This window comes from Panulirus ornatus, chromosome 63 (assembly GCF_036320965.1).
Source record: "Panulirus ornatus isolate Po-2019 chromosome 63, ASM3632096v1, whole genome shotgun sequence".
Lineage (NCBI taxonomy): Eukaryota > Metazoa > Arthropoda > Malacostraca > Decapoda > Palinuridae > Panulirus > Panulirus ornatus.
The window spans coordinates 21,634,797-21,652,580 of NC_092286.1; the positions used below are offsets into that span (position 1 = coordinate 21,634,797).

The window sequence follows — 17,784 nt, forward strand, 5'->3', positions numbered from 1 at the left end:
TCACATGCCTTGATTCAATCCACTGACAGCACATCAACCCCGGTATACCACATCGCTCCAATTCACTCTATTCCTTGCCCTCCTTTCACCCTCCTGCATGTTCAGGCCCCGATTACACAAAATCTATATATATATATATATATATATATATATATATATATATATATATATATATATATATATATTTTTTTTTTTTTTTTTTTTATACTTTGTCGCTGTCTCCCGCGTTTGCGAGGTAGCGCAAGGAAACAGACGAAAGAAATGGCCCAACCCCCCCCCATACACATGTATATACATACGTCCACACACGCAAATATACATACCTACACAGCTTTCCATGGTTTACCCCAGACGCTTCACATGTCTTGATTCAATCCACTGACAGCACATCAACCCCGGTATACCACATTGCTCCAATTCACTCTATTCCTTGCCCTCCTTTCACCCTCCTGCAAGTTCAGGCCCCGATCACACAAAATCTTTTTCACTCCATCTTTCCACCTCCAATTTGGTCTCCCTCTTCTCCTCGTTCCCTCCACCTCCGACACATATATCCTCTTGGTCAACCTTTCCTCACTCATTCTCTCCATGTGCCCAAACCATTTCAAAACACCCTCTTCTGCTCTCTCAACCACGCTCTTTTTATTTCCACACATCTCTCTCACCCTTACGTTACTTACTCGATCAAACCACCTCACACCACACATTGTCCTCAGACATCTCATTTCCAGCACATCCATCCTCCTGCGCACAACTCTATCCATAGCCCACGCCTCGCAACCATACAACATTGTTGGAACCACTATTCCTTCAAACATACCCATTTTTGCTTTCCGAGATAATGTTCTCGACTTCCACACATTCTTCAAGGCTCCCAGAATTTTCGCCCCCTCCCCCACCCTATGGTCCACTTCTGCTTCCATGGTTCCATCCGCTGCCAGATCCACTCCCAGATATCTAAAACACTTCACTTCCTCCAGTTTTTCTCCATTCAAACTCACCTCCCAATTTACTTGACCCTCAACCCTACTGTACCTAATAACCTTGCTCTTATTGACATTTACTCTTAACTTTCTTCTTCCACACACTTTATCAAACTCCGTCACCAGCTTCTGCAGTTTCTCACATGAATCAGCCACCAGCGCTGTATCATCAGCGAACAACAACTGACTCACTTCCCAAGCTCTCTCATCCCCAACAGACTTCATACTTGCCCCTCTTTCCAAAACTCTTGCCTTTACCTCCCTAACAACCCCATCCATAAACAAATTAAACAACCATGGAGACATCACACACCCCTGCCGCAAACCTACAGTCACTGAGAACCAATCACTTTCCTCTCTTCCTACACGTACACATGCCTTACATCCTCGATAAAAACTTTTCACTGCTTCTAACAACTTGCCTCCCACACCATATATTCTTAATACCTTCCACAGAGCATCTCTATCAACTCTATCATATGCCTTCTCCAGATCCATAAATGCTATATACAAATCCATTTGCTTTTCTAAGTATTTCTCACATACATTCTTCAAAGCAAACACCTGATCCACACATCCTCTACCACTTCTGAAACCACACTGCTCTTCCCCAATCTGATGCTCTGTACATGCCTTCACCCTCTCAATCAATACCCTCCCATACAATTTACCAGGAATACTCAACAAACTTATACCTCTGTAATTTGAGCACTCACTCTTATCCCCTTTTCCTTTGTACAATGGCACTATGCACGCATTCCTCCAATCCTCAGGCACCTCACCATGAGTCATACATACATTAAATAACCTTACCAACCAGTCAACAATACAGTCACCCCCTTTTTTAATAAATTCCACTGCAATACCATCCAAACCTGCTGCCTTGCCGGCTTTCATCTTCCGCAAAGCTTTCACTACCTCTTCTCTGTTTACCAAATCGTTTTCCCTAACCCTCTCACTTTGCACACCACCTCGACCAAAACACCCTATATCTGCCACTCTATCATCAGACACATTCAACAAACCTTCAAAATACTCACTCCATCTCCTTCTCACATCACCACTACTTGTTATCACCTCCCCATTTGCGCCCTTCACTAAAGTTCCCATTTGCTCCCTTGTCTTACGCACTTTATTTACCTCCTTCCAGAACATCTTTTTATTTTCCCTAAAATTTAATGACACTCTCTCACCCCAACTCTCATATATATATATATATATATATATATATATATATATTTATTTTTTTTTTTTTTTTTTTTTTTTTTTTTTTTTTTTATACTTTGTCGCTGTCTCCCGCGTTTGCGAGGTATATATATATATGAGGAAAGGCTGACAATTTGACAATGAGAATGCATCAGAAGGGGGATAAGATAAACAGGAAGACCAAACTGGAGATGGAAAGATGAATTGAAAAAGATTTTGGGTGACTGTGCCTGAACATGCAGGTGTGAAAGGCAGACACGGGACAGAGTGAACCAGAATGATATAGTATACTGGGCCTGACATGCTGTCATAGGACTATACCAGGCATGTGAAGTGAACTGGGTAATCAAAGAAAAAGTCTGTGGAGCCTAGTTGTGGATAGGGAGCAGTGGTTTCAGTGCATTAAACACAACAGCTTGAGAATGGATGCGAGCAGATGCAGCGTTTCTTCATCTGTTTTAGGCTGTACCTTGCTAATGTGGGAAACAGCAGTCAAGTGCAATAAAAATATTTAGTGCATGAAAAAGTTAGTACCTATGACTGAATTAACAAAAACAGTGGAGGCTAAGCATTCAAATACCTAGACAGCACAGATGAATATGAATTAACATAAATATACATGGTAGCAAAATAGTTTAAATGTTAGTACATCAGGGAAAATAAAAGGAAAACACAAGATGGGCAAAGGCTGCAGCAGGAATTGCTTCACTTCACGATATGATAATGAAACATGATCCTGTCACAGATGTCAAATGAGCTCTGCAAGACTTAGTGATGAATTTTCTGAGATTGAGATGTTGGACAAGAGAACACGAAAAGTAATGAAAAAATACAGGAAAAAAAAGAGGATTGGAAACAGCTTCATAATCCAAAATGCTTGATGTGTGGAAAGTGAGGATTCACTTGGAAAGATATGAAAGATATGAAAATACAGAGATTCATTTTCAATCATACATCATGAGTTATACCAATCTGTTAAATTTTCTAAAGGTATGATAATCTTCCTGAACTCTACAACTTGCTAACCACCAATACTGACTGAAAACTCTATTCATAATGAAAAATAATACTACAAACCTGGTGTACTTGCTCTTCCTTCACTTGTATCAGGACTGGGAGAGGCAAGAGCTGCTTTTGCCTCAGGTGAACTAACATCTAGCTCTTTCTCTACTCTGTGAGATTGAAAACAATGATATTCATTAATGACATATATTTAGAGTATGCATAAAATCAATAAAGGAAATGGTATTCATAATCTTTACTCATTTACTTTTCATGGAGATTTATGCTACTGCACTATCTCTTCAGCCTTCAATAATAAAACAACTACAAAACTATGCAAAAAGCAGGCAAACGAGAGATGAAGTAAGATGGTATTGGCAAACTTCAGGGAGAATAATAAAATTATCTGATTTGATTTATGTGGAATTTGTATATCACCAGATTATTTAGTGTTCCTTTTATAAATAGGGATATAAAGGTATATAAAAACATAAAACTATTTCCATACAATTATATATCAAACATGAGGAGGTGAAGGTTCTGGGAGAGATGAAGAATGTGTGAAAGGAGAGAAAGTTATCTCAGAAAGCAAAAATGGGTATATTTGAGGGAATAGTAGTTCCAATAATGTTATCTGGTTGCAAGGCATGGGCAGAGGGTTGTATGGAGGAGGGTGGATGTGTTGGAAATGAAATGTCTGAGGACAATATGTGGTGTGAGGTGGTTTGATCGAGTAAGTAATGAAAGGGTTAGGGAGATGTATGGAAATAAAAAGAGTGTGGTTAAGAGAGCAGAAGAGGGTGTGTTGAAATGGTTTGGACATATGGACAGAATGAGTGAGGAAAGATTGACAAAGAGGATATATGTGTCAGAGGTGGAGGGAACAAGTAGCAGGAGACCAAATTGGAGGTGGAAGGATGGAGTGAAAAAGATTTTGAGCAATTGGGGAGTAAACACACAGAAGGGTGAGAGGTGTGCACCGAAACTGTAACAGTGGTATACTGGGGTCAACATGCTATCAATGGACTGAACCAGGGCATGTGAAGCATCTGGGGTAAACCATCGATAGGTCTGTGGGGCCTGAATGTGGATAGGGAGCAGTAGTTTCGGTGCATTACACATGACAATTAGAGACTGAGTGTGACGAATGTGGCTTTTATTGTCTGTTTTCTTGGGAGTAGACATGGCAGAGAATGGAACCATGGAAGTGGAAGCAAGTCATAGGGTGGGTAAAGGGTGACAGTTCTGGGAGCATTGAGGAATGTTTAGAGAGGAGGTCATTATTTGGGACAGCACAGAAAGGCCTTACTCCTCACATCCATTCCCTTGCTGTCACATGTAATGCGTCAAAACCACATACCTCTATCCACAACTAATCCCTAAAGACCTTTCCATAGTTTACTATGGATGCTTTATATGCCCACATTCAATCCAGTGACAGTATGACATCTCCTGTATACCACACTGCTCTAATTCATTCTATCCTGTGCATGCCTTTCACCCCTTTTACACATTCAGGCCACAAGCACTCAAAATCTTTTTCACATTATCCTTCCATCCCCAGTTTGGACTCCCCCTTCTCTCTGTACCCTCAACTTTTAACACATACATCCTTACTGTTAACCCCCCATAATTCATTTTCTTCATACATCCAAAATATTTCAGCACTCTCAACCATTCTCTCTGACCTACATAAACCAGGACCTGTGGATCAGTGACACTTTCCTCTTCTCCTGAAATAGTGGACTCAGTAGCTTGTGGAGGGTTAGTGAGGTGTTCTTCTAATTGCCACACATCACCCTTAGCCTTTTATTATTCAATCATACACAGCTTATGTCTCATATCCATACAATATTGTTGGGACTATCATACCTTCAAACATACCTTTTATCACCATTCCAGATAACAACAGTTTCCACACATTTCTCAATGCTCCCTGAACTTACATCCCCCTAACAAACCCTGTGACTCAGTTCTGCTTTTATTGATCCCCTTGCTGACAAGACTACTCCTAGGTACCTAAAACAGTCCACTTCATCCAAGCTGTCTCCATTCAAACTTACATCTCACCTAATCCATTCCTTAACAATGATAAACCTAATAAACTTGATCATATTCACATTTCACTTTCAATTACCTTCTTTCATGCGTTCTCCCAAAATCAGACACCAATTTCTGCAGTTTCTCACTCAAATCTCCCACTAGTGCTGTGACAGAGAAGAAAGAGTACTTCCCATGTGTCGCAGAAGGCAACTAAAGTGAACAGGAGTGGGGGGCTGGAAACCCTCCCCTTCTTGTATTTCAATATCTAAAAGAAGAAACAGAAGAAGGAGTCAAGTAAGGGGTGGTCATCCTCCTCGAAGACTCAGGATGGGGTGTCGGAAGATGAGAAGTAAAGAGAGATATGTAGTATGTGTGATGAAAGAAACCTGGATGGTCTGGCTCTCTGCAATTAAGCTCAAAGGTTTTTTTTTTTTTTTTTTTTATACTTTGTCGCTGTCTCCCGCGTTTGCGAGGTAGCGCAAGGAAACAGACGAAAGAAATGGCCCAACCCCCCCCATACACATGTACATACACACGTCCACACACGCAATATACATACCTACACAGCTTTCCATGGTTTACCCCAGACGCTTCACATGCCTTGATTCAATCCACTGACAGCACGTCAACCCCTGTATACCACATCGCTCCAATTCACTCTATTCCTTGCCCTCCTTTCACCCTCCTGCATGTTCAGGCCCCGATCACACAAAATCCTTTTCACTCCATCTTTCCACCTCCAATTTGGTCTCCCTCTTCTCCTCATTCCCTCCACCTCCGACACATATATCCTCTTGGTCAATCTTTCCTCACTCATTCTCTCCATGTGCCCAAACCACTTCAAAACACCCTCTTCTGCTCTCTCAACCACGCTCTTTTTATTTCCACACATCCCTCTTACCCTTACGTTACTTACTCGATCAAACCACCTCACACCACACATTGTCCTCAAACATCTCATTTCCAGCACATCCATCCTCCTGCGCACAACTCTATCCATAGCCCACGCCTCGCAACCATACAACATTGTTGGAACCACTATTCCTTCAAACATACCCATTTTTGCTTTCCGGGATAATGTTCTCGACTTCCACACATTTTTCAAGGCTCCCAAAATCTTCGCCCCCTCCCCCACCCTATGATCCACTTCCGCTTCCATGGTTCCATCCGCTGACAGATCCACTCCCAGATATCTAAAACACTTCACTTCCTCCAGCCTCTCACCATTCAAACTCACCTCCCAATTGACTTGACCCTCAACCCTACTGTACCTAATAACCTTGCTCTTATTGACATTTACTCTTAACTTTCTTCTTCCACACACTTTACCAAACTCCGTCACCAGCTTCTGCAGTTTCTCACATGAATCCGCCACCAGCGCTGTATCATCAGCGAACAACAACTGACTCACTTCCCAAGCTCTCTCATCCCCAACAGACTTCATACTTGCCCCTCTTTCCAAAACTCTTGCATTTACCTCCCTAACAACCCCATCCATAAACAAATTAAACAACCATGGAGACATCACACACCCCTGCCGCAAACCTACATTCACTGAGAACCAATCACTTTCCTCTCTTCCTACACGTACACATGCCTTACATCCTCGATAAAAACTTTTCACTGCTTCTAACAACTTGCCTCCCACACCATATATTCTTAATACCTTCCACAGAGCATCTCTATCAACTCTATCATATGCCTTCTCCAGATCCATAAATGCTACATACAAATCCATTTGCTTTTCTAAGTATTTCTCACATACATTCTTCAAAGCAAACACCTGATCCACACATCCTCTACCACTTCTGAAACCACACTGCTCTTCCCCAATCTGATGCTCTGTACATGCCTTCACCCTCTCAATCAATACCCTCCCATATAATTTACCAGGAATACTCAACAAACTTATACCTCTGTAATTTGAGCACTCACTCTTATCCCCTTTGCCTTTGTACAATGGCACTATGCAAGCATTCCGCCAATCCTCAGGCACCTCACCATGAGTCATACATACATTAAATAACCTTACCAACCAGTCAACAATACAGTCACCCCCTTTTTTAATAAATTCCACTGCAATACCATCCAAACCTGCTGCCTTGCCGGCTTTCATCTTCCGCAAAGCTTTTACTACCTCTTCTCTGTTTACCAAATCATTTTCCCTAACCCTCTCACTTTGCACACCACCTCGACCCAAACACCCTATATCTGCCACTCTGTCATCAGACACATTCAACAAACCTTCAAAATACTCATTCCATCTCCTTCTCACATCACCACTACTTGTTATCACCTCCCCATTTACGCCCTTTACTGAAGTTCCCATTTGCTCCCTTGTCTTACGCACCCTATTTACCTCCTTCCAGAACATCTTTTTATTCTCCCTAAAATTTACTGATAGTCTCTCACCCCAACTCTCATTTGCCCTTTTTTTCACCTCTTGCACCTTTCTCTTGACCTCCTGTCTCTTTCTTTTATACTTCTCCCACTCAATTGCATTTTTTCCCTGCAAAAATCGTCCAAATGCCTCTCTCTTCTCAAAGGTAAAGGGGAAAAATAGCTTAGAAATGTCTTGGGAGTAAAGCCAAGGGTTGGTGAGAGGACAAGAGCTAAGGAATGAGTAGCAATATTCCTGAAGCTGGAGTTGTGGGAGTGTGTGATAGAATGTAAAGAAGTAAATTCTAGATTGATGTGGGCAAAGAGAGAGATGGGTGAATATTCATGCTTATGTACCAGATCTGAGAAGAAAGATCTTGAGAGGCAAGTGTTTTGGGAGCAGCTGAGTGAGTCTGTCAGCACTTTTGGTGCACAAGACCAGGTATTAGTGATGAGTGATTTAAATGTGATGGTGAGTAATGTGGCATTGGAGGGTACAATTGGTGTACATGGGGTATTCAGTGTTGTGAATGGAAATGGTGAAGAGCTTATGGATTTGTGTGCTGAAAAAAAAGACTGGTAATTGGAATAGCTGGTTTAAAAAGATATACAGAAGTGTACATATGTGAGCAGGAGAGATGGCCATAGGACATTATTAGATTAAATGTTAATTCATAGGCATGTAAAAGAGAGACTTCTGGATGTTAATGTGCTGAGAGTGGCAGCTAGTGGGATATCTGATCACTATCTTGTGGCAGTGAAGGTGAGGTTTTGTAGAGGTTTTCAAAAAAGGAGAGAGAGTGTCGGGGAGAAGAGAGTGGTGAAAGTATGTGAGCTTGGAAAAGTGATTTGTGTGAGGAAGTACTAGGAGACATTGAGTGTAGAATGGCAAAAGTTGAGAGCAAATGACATGAGGGGTGTGGGTGAGGAATGACATGTATTTAGGGAAGCAGAGATGCCACGTATGTACAAGAGATTCATGTGGCATGAGAAAGGTGGGAGGTGGGCAGATTAGAAAGGGTAGTGAGTGGTGTGACAAAGTAAAGTTGTTAGTGAAAGAGGAAAGAGAGGCATTTGGACAATACTAGTAAGGAAGGAGTGCAAATGATTGGGAGATGTATAAGAGAAAATGGCAGGAGGTCAAGAGGAAGGTGCAAGAGTTGAAAAAGAGGGCTAATGAGAGCTGGGGTGAAAAAGTATCAATAAACTTTATGGAGAATGAAAACATACTTTGGAGGGAAGTAAATAACCTGCATAAGACAAGAGAACAAATGGGAACACCAGAAGGGGGCAAGGAGGAAAGTGTCAACAGGTGGTGAGGAAGTGAGAAGATGGAGTGAGTATTTTGAAGGTTTGCTGAATGTGTCTGATGACAGAGTGGCAGATGTACGGTGTTTTTGGTCACTGTGGTGTGCAAAGCGAGAGAGTCAGGGAGAGGGGTTTGGTGAAGAGAAAAGAGGTGGTGAAAACCTTGGGGAAATTCAGCAAGAGGCAGGATTGGATGATATTGCAGTTCAATTCACTAAGAAAGGAGGTGGCTGTGTTGTAGTTTGGTTAGTAAGGATATTCATCATATGTATGGACCATGGTGAAGTGCCTGAGGATTGGTGGAATGTATGTATAGTGCCATTATACAAAGGCAAAGAGGATAAAGGTGAGTGTTGAAACTTCAGAGGCAATTTTATGGAGACTTTTATGGGAGGATATTGATTGAGGAGTTGAGTTAAAGCACGAGTTGTGGGAGTATGTCATAGAGTCATAGAGTGTAAGAAAGTAAACTCTAGATTGATATGGGTAAAACTGAAAGTGGATGGAAAGAGATGGGTGGTTATTGGTGCCTATGCACCTGGGCATGAGAAGAAAGATCATGAGAGGCAAGTGTTTTGCGAGCAGCTGAGTGAGTATGTTAGCAGCTTTGATGCACGAGACTGGGTTATAGTTATGGGTGATTTGAATGCAAAGGTGAGTAATGTGGCAGTTGAGGGTATAAATGGTGTACATGGGGCGTTCAGTGTTGTAAATGGAAATGGGGAAGAGCTTGTAGATTTGTGTGCTGAAAAGGGACTGGTGATTGGGAATACCTGGTTTGAAAAGAGACAAACACGTAAGTATACATATGTAATTAGGAGAGATGGCCAGAGAGCACTACTGGATTATGTGATAATTGATAGGCACGTGAAAGAGAGACTTTTGGATGTTAATGTGCAGAGAGGGGCAACTGGTGGGATGTCTGATCATTATCTTGTGGAGGTGACGGTGAAAATATGTAGAGGTTTTCAGAAAAGAAGAGAGAATGTTGGGGTGAAGAAGGTGGTGAGAGTAAGTGAGCTTGGAAAGGAGACTTGTGTGAGGAAGTACCAAGAAAGACTGAGTGCAGAATGGAAAAAGGTGAGAGCAAATGACGTAAGGGGAGTGGGGGAGGAATGAGATGTATTTAGGGAAGCAGTGACGGCTTGTGAAAAAAATGCCTGTGGCATAAGAAAGGTTGGAGGTGTGCAGATCAGAAAGGGAAGTGAGTGGTGGGAAGAAGAAGTAAGATTGTTAGTGAAAGAGTAAAGAGAGGCATTTGGACAATTTTTGCAGGAAATAGTGCAAATGACGGGGAGATGTATAAAAGAAAAAGGCAAGAGGTCAAGAGAAAGGTGCAAGAGGTGAAAAAGAGGGCAAATGAGAGTTGAGGTGAGGGTATCATTGGATTTTAGGGAAAATGAAAGGATATTTTGGATGGAGGTAAATAAAGTGCGTAAGACAAGAGAACAAGTGGGAAAATCGGTGAAAGGGGCAAATGGTGACGTAATAACAAGTAGTAGTGAAGTGAGAGGGAGATGGAGAGAATATTTTGAAGGTTTGTTGAATGCATTTGATGATGTGTCAAGGTGGTGTGCAAAGAGAGAGGGTCAGGGAGAATGATTTGGTAAACTGAGAAGAGGTAGTGAAAGCTTTGCGGAAGATGAAAGCCGGCAAGGCGGTGGGTTTGGATGGTATTGCTGTGGAATCTATTAAGAAAGGGGGTGACTGTGTTGTGGACTGGTTGGTGAGGATATTCAATCTATGTAGGGTTCATTGTGAAGTGCCTGAGGATTGGCAGAATGCACGTATAGTGCCATTGCACAAAGGCAAAGGGGATAAAGGTGAGTGTTCAAATTACAGAGGTATAAGTTTGTTGAGTATTCCTGAGAAATTGTATGGAGATTGGAGAGGAGCAGTGTGGTTTCAGAAGTGGTAGAGGATGTGTGGATCAGATATTTGCTTTGAAGAATGTATGTGAGAAATACTTAGAAAAGCAAATGGATTTGTGGATCTGGAGAAGGCATATGACAGAGTTGATAGAGATGCTCTGTGGAAGATATTAAGAGTATATGGTGTGGGAGGTAAGTTGCTAGAAGCAGTGAAAAGTTTTTATCGAGGAAGTAAGGCATGTGTACGAGTAGGAAGAGAGGATAGGAAGAGAGAAAAGTGATTGGTTCCCAGTGAATGTTGTTGATTGTTCAATTTGTTTATGGATGGGGTCGTTAGGGAAGTGAATGCAAGGGTTTTGGAAAGAGGAGCAAGTATGCAGTCTGTTGTGGATGAGAGGGCTTGGGAAGTGAGTCAGTTGTTGTTCGGTGATGATACAGCGCTGGTGGCTGATTCAGGTGAGAAACTGCAAAAGCTGGTGACTGAGGTTGGTAAAGTGTGTGAAAGAAACAAACTGAGAGTAAATGTGAATAAAAGCAAGGTTATTAGGTTCAGTAGGATTGAGGGACAAGTCAATTGGGAGGTAGTTTGAATGGAGAAAAACTGGAGGAAGCGAAGTGTTTTAGATATCTGGGAGAGGATTTAGCAGCAGATGGAACCATGGAAGTGGAAGTGAGTCACAGGGTGGGGTAGGGGGTGAAGGTGCGTTGAAGAATGTGTGGAAGACGAGAACCTTATCTTGGAGAGCAAAAATGGGTATGTTTAAAGGAATAGAGGTTCCAAAAATGTTATATGGTTGTGAGGGATGGGCTATAGACAGGATTGTACGGAGTAAGGTGGATGTGCTGGAAATGAGATGTTTGAGGACAATATGTGGTGTGAGGTGGTTTGATCGAGTAAGTAACGAAAGGGTAAGAGAGATGTGTGGTAATAAAAAGTGTGTGGTTGAGAGAGCAGAAAAGGGTGTATTGAAATGGTTTGGTCACATGGAGAGAATGAATGAGGAAAGATTGACAAAGAGGATATATGTGTTATAGGTGGAGGAAATGAGGAGAAAAGGGAGACCATATTGGAGGTGGAAGGATGGAGTGAAAAAGATTTTGAGCGATCGAAACCTGAACATACAGGAGGGTGAAAGGCACGCAAGGAATAGAGTGAATTGGAATAATATAGTATACCAGGGTCGACATGCTATCAATGGATTGAACCAGGGCATGTGAAGCATCTAGGGTAAACCATGGAAAGTTTTGTAGGGCCTGGATGTGGAAAGGGAGCTGTGGTTTCTGTGCATTACACATGAAAGCTAGACACTGTAGCCTTAGTAGTCTTTTCCTTGCGCTACCCCATGTGCACACGGGAGGAGAAGGGGTGCCATTTCATGTGTGGTGGGGTGGCGACAGGAATGGATGAAGGCAGCAAGTATGAATGTGTACATGTGTATATATGTATATGTCTGTGTATGTATATGTATGTATACGTTGAAATGTATAGGTATGTATATTTGCGTGTGTGGGTGTGTATGTATATACATGTGTATGTGGGTGGGTCAGGCCATTCTTTCGTCTGTTTCCTTGTGCTGCCTCACTAATGCAGGACACAGCGACAAAGTATAATAAAAGAAAATATTTTTGTCCATTAAAGTAATGAGGGAAATCAATTTCTTATGGTCCTATGCTGGGATCTGTTCCAGTCAGGGGGGACTATTAGTCAAATGTTAAGAAGAAAGCAAATTGTAATAAATCCCATATCAAATGTGTAACTATCATTTTTCTGCAGTAATTTTAAAGAAAGGGCCATTATCGACAAGTGGACCTATTTAGGAGTTAAGGGAACCATCATTAACACCCAGGTGGAGGAAAGCTTCAGCAAAATGGCCTATTTTGGATAAAACCCTTCTCTCCCAGCAGCTGAGTCCCACAGCAAAGTTCAACACATCATTTAACTATGAAATGAACTCTTTATCTCCATTTGTTTTTCTAATGTTTCTAATAGAAAGATGTGAATTCACAAGAGGCAGCACTCATCCTTAACCAATCATTTGTCATCGATAATTAAAAATAGAGAACCAATCTCACATTTTTTATGATTATAATAAGGATTTCCTCTGGCACATGCCTGAAAGCTTCTCGCCAAATGGATGCCCCCAAGACGGAACACTCAAAGGAAGTCTACAAAGAAGCATCCATGTGATGTCTCCTGGTAAAGGAACTATCTGAATGAGGCCTCTGCAAAAGGGTATAAAAAAATTTCCCTTGACAGGGCATAAGGGCATAAGGTGAGTAGGTTTATGAGCAATCTTCTAAAAAAGCCAATGCTCTTTACTACATTAGCAAAATATCATTTTGCAAAGTGTTCAATGTCTATATTTGTCTTATTTGTCTATCTATTCCATGGTCTACCTCTTCTTGTGTCTTCATCTATGCTAATAATAGGTAAGTCAAGGTTTACCTTGACCAACTTATGTACTAACCATGATATATGGTAATATTACTTGACATATAATTATGGGGAGTGGGGGAGGAATGGGATGTATTTAGGAAAGCAGTGATGGCTTGTGCAAAAGATGCTTGTGGCATGAGAAGCGTGGGAGGTGGGCAGATTAGAAAGGGTAGTGAGTGGTGGGATGAAGAAGTAAGATTATTAGTGAAAGAGAAGAGAGGCATTTGGACGATTTTTGAAGGGAAATAATGCAAATGACTTGGAGATGTATAAAAGAAAGAGGCAGGAGGTCAAGAGAATGGTGCAAAAGGCTAAAAAGAGGGCAAATGAGAGTTGGGGTGAGAGAGTACCATTAAATTTTAGGGAGAATAAAAAGACGTTTCGGAAGGAGGTAAATAAAGTGCGTAAGACAAAGGAAAAAATGTGAACATCAGTTAAGGGGGAAAATGGGGAGGTGATAGCAAGTAGTGGTGATGTGAGAAAGAGATGGAGTGAGTATTTTTAAGGTTTGTTGAATGTATTTGATGATAGAGTGGAAGATATGGGGTGTTTTGGTCAAGGTGGTGTGCAAAGTGAGAGGGTTAGGGAGAATGATTTGGTAAAAAGAGAAGAGGTAGTAAAAGCTTTGCGGAAGATGAAAGCCAGCAAGGCAGTGGGTTTGGATGGTATTGCAGTGGAATTTATTAAGAAGGAGGTGATTGTATTGTTGACTAGTTGGTAAGGTTATCTAATGTATGTATGACTCATGGTAAGGTGCCTAAGGACTGGCGGAATGCTTGCATAGTGCCATTGTACAAAGGCAATGGGGATAAGAGTGAGTGCTCAAATTACAGAGTATAAGTTTGTTGAGTATTCCTGGTAAATTATATGGGAGGGCATTGAGTGAGAGGATGAATACATGTACAGAGTATCAGATTGGGGAAGAGCAGTGTGGTTTCAGAAGTGGTAGAGGATGTGTGGATCAGGTGTTTGCTTTGGAGAATGTATGTGAGAAATACTTAGAAAAGCAAATGGATTTGTATGTAGCATTTATGGATTTGGAGAAGGCATATGATAAGAATTGATAGAGATGCTCTGTGGAAGGTATGAAGAATATATATGATGAGGGAGGTAAGTTGTTAGAAGCAGTGAAAAGTTTTTATCAAGGATGTAAGGCATGTGTACGTGTAGGAAGAAAGGAAAGTGATTAGTTCTCAGTGAATGTTGGTTTGTGGCAGGGGTGCATGATGTCTCCATGGTTGTTTAATTTGTTTATGGATGGGGTTGTTAGGGAGGTGAATGCAAGAGTTTTGGAAAGAGGGGCAAGTATGCAGTCTGTTGTGGACGAGAGTTTGGGAAGTGAGTCAGTTGTTCACTGATGATACAGCGTTGGTGGCTGAATTGGGTGAGAAACTGCATAAGCTGGTGACTGAGTTTGGTAAAGTGTGTGAAAGAAGAAAGCTGATGGTAAATGTGAATAAGAGGAAGGTTATTAGGTACAGTAGGGTTGAGGGTCAAGTCAGTTGGGAGGTATGATTGAATGGAGAAAAACTGGAGGAAGTGAAGTGTTCTAGATATCTGGGAGTGGAGTTGGCAGTGGATGGAACCATGGAAGCGGAAGTGAATCATAGGGTGGGGGAGGGGGCAAAAGTTCTAGGAGCGTTGAAAAATGTGTGGAAGTTGAGAACATTATATTGGAAAGCAAAAATAGGTATGTTTGAAAGAATAGTGGTTCCAACAATGTTATATGGTTGCGAGGCATGGGCTATAGATAGAGTTGTGCGCAGGAGGGTGGATGTGCTGGAAATGAAATGTTTGAGGACAATATGTGGTGCGAGGTGGTTTGATCGAGTAAGTAATAAAAGGGCAAGAGAAATGTGTGGTAATAAAAAGAGTGTGGTTGAGAGAGCTGAAGAGGGTGTTTTGAAATGGTTTGATCACATGGAGAGAATGATTGAGGAAAGATTGACAAAGAGGATATATATGTGTCAGAGGTGGAGGGAACGAGGAGAAGTGGGAGACCAAATTGGAGATGGAAAGATGGTGAAAAAGATTTTGAGTGATCGGAGCCTGAATATACAGGAGGGTCAAAGGCGTGCAAGGAATAGAGTGAATTGGAACGACGTGGTATACTGGGGTCGACGTGTTGACAATGGATTGAACCAGGGCATGTAAAGCATCTGGGGTAAACCATGGAAAGTCTTGTGGGCCCTGGATGTGGAAAGGGAGCTGTGGTTTTGGTGACAGCTAGAGACAGTGTGAACAAATGTGGCCTTTGTTGTCTTTTCCTAGCGCTACCTCGCGCACATGCGGGGGCAGGGAGTTGTCATTTCATGTGTGACAGGGTGGCGACGGGAATAAATAAGAGAAGACAGTATGAATTATGTACATGTGTATATATGTATATGTCTGTGTGTGTATATATATGTATACAATGAGATGTATGGGTATGTATATGTGCTGTGTGTGGACATGTATGTATATACATGTGTATGGGGGTGGGTTGGGCCATTCTTTTGTCTGTTTCTTTGCGCTACCTTGCTAACACGGGAGACAGCGACAAAGTATTATAAATACATAAAGGAAAGTGATTGGTTCTCAGTGAATGTAGGTTTGCGGCAAGGGTGTGTGATGTCTCCATGGTTGTTTAATTTGTTTATGGATGGGGTTGTTAGGGAGGTGAATGCAAGAGTTTTGGAAAGAGGGGCAAGTATGAAGTCTGTTGTGGATGAGAGAGCTTGGGAAGTGAGTCAGTTGTTGTTCACTGATGATACAGCGCTGGTGGCTGATTCATGTGAGAAACTGCAGAAGCTGGTGACTGAGTTTGGTAAAGTGTGTGAAAGAAGAAAGTTAAGAGTAAATGTGAATAAGAGCAAGGTAATTAGGTACAGTAGGGTTGAGGGTCAAGTCAATTGGGAGGTAAGTTTGAATGGAGTTTTTAAAAACTGGAGGAAGTAAAGTGTTTTAGATATCTGGGAGTGGCTCTGGCAGCGGATGGAACCATGGAAGCGGAAGTGGATCATAGGGTGGGGGAGGAGGCGAAAATTCTGGGAGCCTTGAAGAATGTGTGGAAGTCGAGAACGTTATCTCGAAAAGCAAAAATGGGTATGTTTGAAGGAATAGTGGTTCCAACAATGTTGTATGGTTATGAGGTGTGGACTATGGATAGAGTTGTGCGCAGGAGGATGGATGTGCTGGAAATGAGATGTTTGAGGACAATGTGTGGTGTGAAGTGGTTTGATCGAGTAAGTAACGTAAGGGTAAGAGAGATGTGTGGAAATAAAAAGAGCGTGGTTGAGAGAGCAGAAGAGGGTGTTTTGAAATGGTTTGGTCACATGGAGAGAATGAGTGAGGAAAGATTGACCAAGAGGATATATGTGTCGGAGGTGGAGGGAACGAGGAGAAGAGGGAGACCAAATTGGAGGTGGAAAGATGGAGTGAAAAAGATTTTGTGTGATCGGGGCCTGAACATGCAGGAGGGTGAAAGGAGGGCAAGGAATAGAGTGAATTGGATCGATGTGGTATACCGGGGTTGACGTGCTGTCAATGGATTGAATCAAGGCATGTGAAGCGTCTGGGGTAAACCATGGAAAGCTGTGTAGGTATGTATATTTGCGTGTGTGGACGTATGTATATACATGTGTATGGGGGTGGGTTGGGCCATTTCTTTCGTCTGTTTCCTTGCGCTACCTCGCAAACGCGGGAGACGGCGACAAAGCAAAAAAAAAATATATATATATATATATATATATATATATATATATATATATATATATATATATATATATATATATATATGTATATATATATATATATATATATATATATATATATATATATATATATATATATATATATATATATATACATACATCTTCCGCAAAGCTTTTACTACCTCTTCTCTGTTTACCAAATCATTTTCCCTAACCCTCGCACTTTGCACACCACCTCGACCAAAACACCCTATATTTGCCACTCTATCATCAAACACATTCAACAAACCTTCAAAATACTCACTCCATCTCTTTCTCACATCACCACTACTTGTTATCACCTCCCCATTTGCGCCCTTCACTGAAGTTCCCATTTGCTCCCTTGTCTTACGCACTTTATTTACCTCCTTCCAGAACATCTTTTTATTCTCCCTAAAATTTATTGATACTCTCTCACCCCAACTCTCATTTGCCCTCTTTTTCACCTCTTGCACCTTTCTCTTGACCTCCTGTCTCTTTCTTTTATACATCTCCCACTCAATTGCATTTTTTCCCTGCAAAAATCGTCCATATGCCTCTCTCTTCTCTTTCATTAATAATCTTACTTCTTCATCTCACCACTCACTACCCTTTCTAATCAACCCACCTCCCACTCTTCTCATGCCATAAGCATCTTTTGCGCAATCCATCACTGATTCCCTAAATACATCCCATTCCTACCCCACTCCCCTTACTTCCATTGTTCTCACCTTTTTCCATTCTGTACTCAGTCTCTCCTGGTACTTCCTCACACAAGTCTCCTTTCCAAGCTCACTTACTCTCACCCCCCTCTTCACCCCAACATTCACTCTTCTTTTCTGAAA

At 41.6% G+C, this 17,784-nt stretch overlaps 1 protein-coding gene across 1 annotated transcript in view; it reads right to left on the reverse strand.

Moving 5' to 3' along the window:
• The window catches only part of Yeti (yeti), a 361,198-nt gene that overhangs the window by 69,194 nt on the left and 274,220 nt on the right, over nucleotides 1–17,784 (reverse strand). The window contains exon 5 of the mRNA XM_071656447.1: nucleotides 3,267–3,361. Coding sequence (XP_071512548.1) covers nucleotides 3,267–3,361 — 95 coding nt within the window. The remainder of the gene's footprint in view (nucleotides 1–3,266; nucleotides 3,362–17,784) is intronic.